A 7,625-nucleotide genomic window follows, 5' to 3' on the forward strand; every position below is an offset into this window, starting at 1 on the left:
CACAGTATCTTTTTGGCATTTAGCTCACCCAGAGTAAGTTACACTGTCTTAGCACACATGGGGTCATGTGGGACATGTATGAATGCTGATGCACACTGACTGTACTGTGGTGCGGACAATAACCACTCCGATTTAGGACTAGTCTCTCTGTATACTATAGCCCCCTCTGCTGCTAACATATCCAAGACATAAGTTTAAAAAAAGCACCTTTTGTTTAGGGGAAATTACATTACAAAAAAACATTGTTTCATATCGATAATATTACCATAACCATGGTCCAAATGTATCAGCGGTCTCTAGCCCATCACTTCTAAGCACCCTGACTGAGCGAGACAAGATGTGCCCTTAGAGAAAGGTTGCCGTAGATGCTCTAAGGAAATGGTAAAGGTGAAGAGTTTAGAGTGGCAGACCAGTTCAGCTCAGGTCAAGTTACAGTGTGGCCAGGGCTGGTCGTGCATGTGTTGAGAACGTCCTCTGCTATGTAGCACCAGAATTCTGTCTGCTCATGAGTCCAATCAACACTGAATACAGAACAAGGAACAGACCAAAACCATAGTTGTAAAATCATTTTTAAGTTCTTACATTTTATTCCAAAATATCTTATTACGTTAAGTGAGCAACCTCCCCAAGCAATGACTGACTGTCATTTGTTTAACATATCATTACACAACTGCAAAGGTCAAAAGGCAAGTTGTAGTACTCTGATGTGGAGCTTTTACACCCTGAAGCCAGTCCACGTTGACACTCCAGGGAAAAACAAATACCTTTCTGTTAACTTTTGACTTGATACCAAAAACATCATACAGTACTGTAAATAACAAAAAAGCCCCGTCAAGACACACAGTGTATTTGAAATCTGCATCAAAGAGTGAAGTTATGCTTTCTCCGGTACAGTAACAATGGAGGGTCATTGACGCGACTCTGCTTAAGAGGTCCTCACCGCTCAAGTACGACAGAAGAAGGAATCATCATTTAACCCATTCCTCTCTTAATCCCCTGGGCTCGTTTTAGTGGACACGTCCATTTCAGGCATCCATCACTCAGTCCGTTTACGTTAGTGAGTCAGTCCATTACATGTGTTCCGGGTGGTTCTGCAAACAGTGGATGAACTCTGTGACTGGATGGCCATTGAAGCAGATCTGGTACACCTCATTGAACAGTGGGAACCTGGATAGGTGAAAGATGGGGGAAATGACAGAGGTCAGAACACATAACCCCCGATCCTACACTGGCTGCCAGTCATTTTTAGAATTGATTTTAAGAATTCATTGTTAAGCTCTTCATGGTCTGGCACCTAGCTACCTTGCAGAGTTGTTAAAACTTTTTCTCAGAAATTCAATTTTCTCAAATAGAAACTTTAATCAAACGATACACTTTTTGACAGAACAACAGTAAAAAACAGTAATCAGTCAGCCAGGACTCTCCAAAATCATGATTGACATCGGATCCAAACATCTGGCATCGGACGTGCTCTACTTACTTCTCCACCATGTTTTTGTGTTTGAGGATGTGGTTGACTTCAGCGGCAGTGGCTGGACCCTGAAGCTTCTGACCGTTGAGCATCTCCTTCTCCAAATCCTCAATGGACTGAACAAAGGAAAGGTGCAAAAATAAAACTGTTGTGATATTAAATTGCAAATGGTCCATGTATGTCTTTGGAGACACATTCATTTTAAACAGGGACATCTTAACCAGTGTTGTTTTTGGCAGCAAATGTTGATTTTAGTTTTAGTCATAGTCTCTTGAATAGTTTTCATTTAGTTTTGGAACGTCTTAGTGTTAGTCTAGTTTTAGTCGACTAAATCTACAGTTGATTTAGCCGACTAAAATGTATTTTGGCGGGCCTTGATGCCGTCGTAATAACTGTTTTTTACAAAATAGCCGATCTACAAGCTCACGTGTCGCGCTGTGACGCGTTGTGAGCTTGTAGATCTGCTATTTTCAGCATGCAACCAATTATAAAATGACATACTGGATCTCTGCTATAATTTCGTATGGCATAAGAAATGCTGACTAATCCCTTCCTAACATTTTAGTCTAGTTTTTATTTGTTGACGAAATTGTCAGTATATTTAGTCTTAGTTTTAGTCATCATAGCTTAGTTTTAATTTAGTTTCCAATAGATTTTGTCAGTGGAAAAAGGTAGTCGACGAACATTTTTCATCTTAGTTTTAGTCGACGAAATCAACACTGATCTTAAGAGAAACAAAAGATGGAGGTAAGATAAGAATATACTACTGTACGACGTCTATATCCATTCTTTTTGTCATACCTTTCCCGTTTTGGCGAAAGCTTCCCCGATCTTGCGGTTGCGTCCACCGTAACAGGTTGTGATGAGGTCGGCGATGCCGCAGCTTTCCAGGAAAGTGGAAGGGGACACAGAGCCCTTTGTGCAGAAGAATTTGGCAAAGGCGATCATCTCCATCAGGCCCAGACGAATGACTGCAGCCTTGGTGTTATCCCCAAATCCAAGGCCATCACAGAAACCGGCCCCCACTGCTACAATGTTCTGCAGTAACAATAAAATAAAGGAGAAGTAGGCTTGGTTGGTTGGGACTGTATTATGCTTTCTGAAAGTATAGCAAGGCATTAATGATTTGTTTTCTCGAGACAGGTGTGTCGTTTGTGTAGAATCTGCATTCATGGTGTAAGACTCTCTCCAAACATATTATTGTCAAACGAATGACGATAACCAACGTTGACACTGTGATTATGTATCGCCCCTATTATTTATTCTCTATTCCATTATCTATCCCTCGCTGATGCCTTCGATACCTCATTTATCCATTCCCTTGAAAGGATTTAGAAAGCACTATGTTAAGGTAATCACGAAAACCTTAATGAACAATCTTAGGGTCTATTAATAGTGGCAGTCGTGTTTATTTAATCTATTTACCCAGTTCAGGACAAAACTACGCATCACATCTTTATGAAGAGCAAGTAAGTTATGAATGTGTAAAACATGAGTGACCATAATCCCACTGCCGCCTGCGTATGGTATACGAAATGCTGACCTTGAGAGCTCCACAGATCTCCACAACATCAGCCTCTTCCACCACAGTCACACGGAAGTTTGTGGTCTGCATCAGCTCCTTCAATATGGGCCCGTTTACTTTGTCTTTGCAGCCTGCATGGTATATCATTATTACCTTAGTATACTGTATATAATATAGTACTTTATTGTTGTGTACACACCCAGTATAAACTAGAACTGCACTCTGTCGAGTGCCTACTTGCTTGTTGCACACAAGTAGGCCATAAATGGCCTACTAGTGTCGACCGCTACAAACTGTCAAATCTCAGCTTCTCTGTGAAAGAACGTTTGAAATATTGAATTATTAGGTTTAGCTATTTGCTACGTACCTAGTTTTTGGAGGTAAAAAAGTAGTATTGTTAAGTATGGTAAGAGACGGCTTTCGATGGTGACGTATACGTATATGTCGATCAGTGTCGGGTGGATTAAAGGAAATGCCTCTATGTATATTATGTATATGTAATTTGTAAGTTCATTATCGGTATACTGTGGTTACTTTGTGTATGCCCCGTTTGATGCGTATGCATCGTAGCAGCATATGATGTCAGGTATAACTGGTATAACTAGCTCTCAATGATGACGTAATAACGATGTGGATTAATCGGCTTTCGATGGTGACGTATATGTCGATCAGTGTCGGGTGGATTAAAGGAAAGGTGAAAGGTGGAAAGGAAATGCCTCTATGTATATGTATATGTAATTTGTAAATTGATTAGCGGTATACTGTGGTTACTTTGCGTATGCCCCGATTGATGCGTATGTATCATAGCAGCATATGGCGTCAGGGTATAACTGGTATAACTAGCTCTCAATGATGACGTAATAAAGATGTGGATTAAAGGACCCAATGCCAGGGTGTAATTGGTTTTCGATGGTGACGTAATGACGATATGTTTTAGTGTCGGGAGGATTAAAGGTAATGCCCCTATGTATACATGTATGTAATCTGACACCACTGCCATATCAAGCACAAGTAGTCATTACGTCATACGCTGGCACGGCGCATACGCATCAAACGGCGACATGGACGACAACTTTTACTTGCGCGCTCTGCTTGCGCTAGTAACAATTATAGCATATTATATATCGACTCTATGGATGTCTTGACTGAGTCAAGACATCCACTTTCATACAGACCAATTTAAATAACGAACAGCTGAAATATTATGTAGGCCTACTATACAGTAAGTAAGGTAATAATAATTGAGGGTGTGTATACACAACAATATGATTGATATGCATATTATGAACTTTTGTGAAAAACTGTCAAGTCCAGGCTACTTACCGATAGTTGTTTCACAGAACTTCTCATCAGCAACCTCATTGGCGATGTTGGCTCCCATAAGAACGGTCATGGTGATGCCCAGCTTCTCACGAATGACGTCTGAGATCAGCTTCAGCCCATCTGGACCCTCATCCACACCCTGGCAGAGACGCACGCGCACGCGCACACACACACACACACACACACACACACACACACACACACACACACACACACACACACACACTTCTATCATGGCCTTACACCCTATTTTAAACATACTTTATACCAGGGGTATTCATATTTAACCTCATTAATTTATGTTATTTTATGCATTTTTTCTCCAACATTCTTTTTTTTTGTCTTTTTTGCGATTAATGCAACACTGAATGCATCTCAATCATTTGACACACATTTATACACATTTTCTTGTCTGCAACTATACTTTCATGAACCACCTTCAACCTGGCCTTTCCATTTTGGGCATGTCATCATCTTAAAAAAATAGTGGAAATATCTACAAAATTATAACGTGTCGCACTAAATCAAATCAAATCAAATCAAACTTTATTTATAAAGCACGTTTTAAAACAACCAAGGTTGACCAAAGTGCTGTACAGATCAGTGGAGAAAAAAAAACATAGGCAGGCAAGAGAACACAGAATGTAAACGAGAAAACACAATCAGAAATGTTGACAAAATATAAGCATGAAAGGTAAAAATAAGCACAACAAAAAAGAGCTAAGATAAAACAAAACCTAAAATGGACTCAAGAGGGAGTGAAAGCCAGGGAGAAAAGATTCTAAATGAAACTGGGAGCCAGTGAAGGGAGGCCAGCACGGGGGTTATATGTTCTCTCTTTTTGGTACCAGTTAATAACTTTCAGCTTTCAAAGTCTATGTTGATGTCTTTTTTTAATGACGTCTCTGCTTTTCTATCTTTCTGGTGAGAGAAGGCTGGCCCATCTAGGCCAAATTTCTCCACGCCTTTCTTCAGATGTTTTCAACACTGCAAAGAATCTACCGTACCTTGATGAGAGACATGCCAACGGACTCCTTCTTAATGACGTCTTTGATGGTGTCACAAACTCTCAGGATGAACTGGTGAGGGACCACGAAGATGAGGATGTCGGCTCCCTTCGCAGCCTCAGCCAAGTCTGGGACAGCCAGCTGATGGAGGATGTTTTCAAAATATTATTCACTCATTTTTGGGAGCTAACACAGATCTATGGAAGTGATGGAAGAAGTAAGATTTTGTTCCAAAACACAAATACTCGTATGAAAACAGATATTCCTTAACATTAGAACACTAAATCTGGGTGATTTTAACCCAGACATTTATGTGTATTTGATTTTCATAATGTCTGAGTTGGGTGGGTCTTACAGCCTACCTTCATGATGCTCAGTGACATCATAGAAGGTAGGTTTGTTTCCCTGTCCACACAGCCCTTTGGGTGTATTTCACCCGGGTTTAGTAATATTGGGACCAATATTGGTATTGGTACCACCCCCCCTCATGTTGAAATATTAAAGAGGAGTAACTAAATTTGCCATGTTGTATTGCTGACTGTACTTTAATGTTTCGATGGGAAATATTTAGTGTTCTAGGGTTAATGATGTACTGTACATACTAGCAGCCGCATAATAAGATGCTTCTGAATATTTTCACACAAAATTATGTTGCAGATGATTTGCCAACTGTAATTTAATTACATAGCCTAAAGCCTCCAAACACGTGCATTGTGCTGAATTAACAACATGTGGGCGGTGCTGCTTACCACATTGGGGGGCAGTTTGTGACCAGGCAAGTACTTGACATTTTCATGGTCTGTGTTGATGATTTCTGAGAGTTTACGGTCATTAACCATCTCCTCAAACACCCACATAGACACCGTCGTGTCAAAGCCGTCATACTTTGCTGCATTGGCACCAACAATCTTGGCAATAGCAGAGCCCCTGGACATTGGACAAGTGAACGTTATTATTGACAATTCTGGTGATCGGTATGTAGATAAGACCAGATAGGGTTCAGGGGGGTAGGCTATTCTGGAAAAAAGTTGCCTAAATGGACTTTGACATGGCGCGCATACATTTAGCAAACGATGAAATTATTACAGGGAAGGCTACGTCCATTATTATAGGAAACTTTTAATTAAAGATAGTGGGTTAAGCAGCCAAAGTTAAGGACAAGCTGCATTACAATACCACTGTTAATTGGCAACAGCGGCTGTCAAAAGTCAAAGACATTTGGAATTATTTGGCAAAGCTGTATGCATGTCTGACATCAAATCCTGGGTGTGCGAGTCAGAGGGTCGGGCCTCAGGGACAGATGATCCCAGCTGTTAAATGACAACTCGAACATTCACTCAAACTTCAAAGCAAGCAGCAATAGGCTACGCAACAATGGCAAGCTTTACAAATGCATCGATTAAAAAGCCTTGTTTCACATTTTCAGCCTACCTACAGGCAATTTGTTGTGCTGCTTTGCAAAACAATCAATATTTTGCTCCTGTGAGACTGCGCACTCATCATGAGCATCATACATTTTAGTTTTAGTTATTCTTGTTCCGTCTAAAATCGCTCACCAGTTACCAGAGCCGATGACGCAGACTTTCTTTGGTGCCATAATAATGTGTGATCTCCCAGACTGTGGAGCTGCTTCTCCTCCTCTGGTTCCCGGTGTGAAGAAGACGAGCTCCACTTGAGAGAACATGTATTTATATAGCACTTAAGCATGCGAGAAAAGAGGCACGCCCCTTTCCCATTGGTTGGGATGTTGATGTCGAGTCCCAGAGCCATGAAAGTTCAATTGCAGACCCCCCTCTGGGAACCACCCTGATCCACATGCTGACATCCGCTGTTTACTTAACATGTATAAAAATGGAACAGTTAGGGTCCATTTGGTTCCATTCAGGCAATATTCAAAGGCAGACTATGGTCCAATTTGGTTTATATTCTATTTCCTTACTATTAATCATTTAGCCGAGGGCCGAGGCACTCCTGCCTCGGCTAAATGAGTGCCCAGGTTGAGAAGCACTGGTCTGGATAATGTTTTACTTTGGCTACCTTGAGTGACTCCAAGTTGAGTCTAGACTACCGACACCATTTTATTGGATTTTATAATTGCCCTGTACTTTGGTCTTACCATAGGTTCATCGTTTTAAAGCATGTTGGATTGGAAAAATGCCAACAACAAATCAAACGTGAGCGTAACCTAAACATGGGAGGCAATTCCAGGGAATACAGTAGTGGTTCTCAAACCTCATGTCACGGACCACCAAATCAATATTTGGCTGCAGACTGCCATCAAAAAAATATTGTGCCAGGC

At 40.9% G+C, this 7,625-nt stretch overlaps 1 protein-coding gene across 1 annotated transcript; it reads right to left on the reverse strand.

The window, feature by feature from the left end:
• Positions 1-551: 551 nt before the first annotated feature.
• On the reverse strand, positions 552-7,011 carry LOC306928954 (glycerol-3-phosphate dehydrogenase [NAD(+)], cytoplasmic-like). The gene is made up of 8 exons (XM_079509279.1): positions 6,883-7,011; positions 6,076-6,253; positions 5,327-5,467; positions 4,320-4,458; positions 3,015-3,127; positions 2,273-2,509; positions 1,481-1,587; positions 552-1,167 (listed from the first exon to the last, which is right to left on the reverse strand). The coding sequence occupies exons 1-8, from the start codon at positions 7,008-7,010 to the stop codon at positions 1,071-1,073; spliced, it is 1,140 nt and encodes a 379-aa protein (XP_079365405.1). The 5' UTR covers position 7,011; the 3' UTR covers positions 552-1,070.
• Between the last annotated feature and the right edge of the window lie 614 nt (positions 7,012-7,625).

The sequence above is a fragment of the Electrona antarctica genome (assembly GCF_951216825.1).
Source record: "Electrona antarctica genome assembly, chromosome: 9".
Taxonomy (NCBI): Eukaryota; Metazoa; Chordata; class Actinopteri; order Myctophiformes; family Myctophidae; genus Electrona; species Electrona antarctica.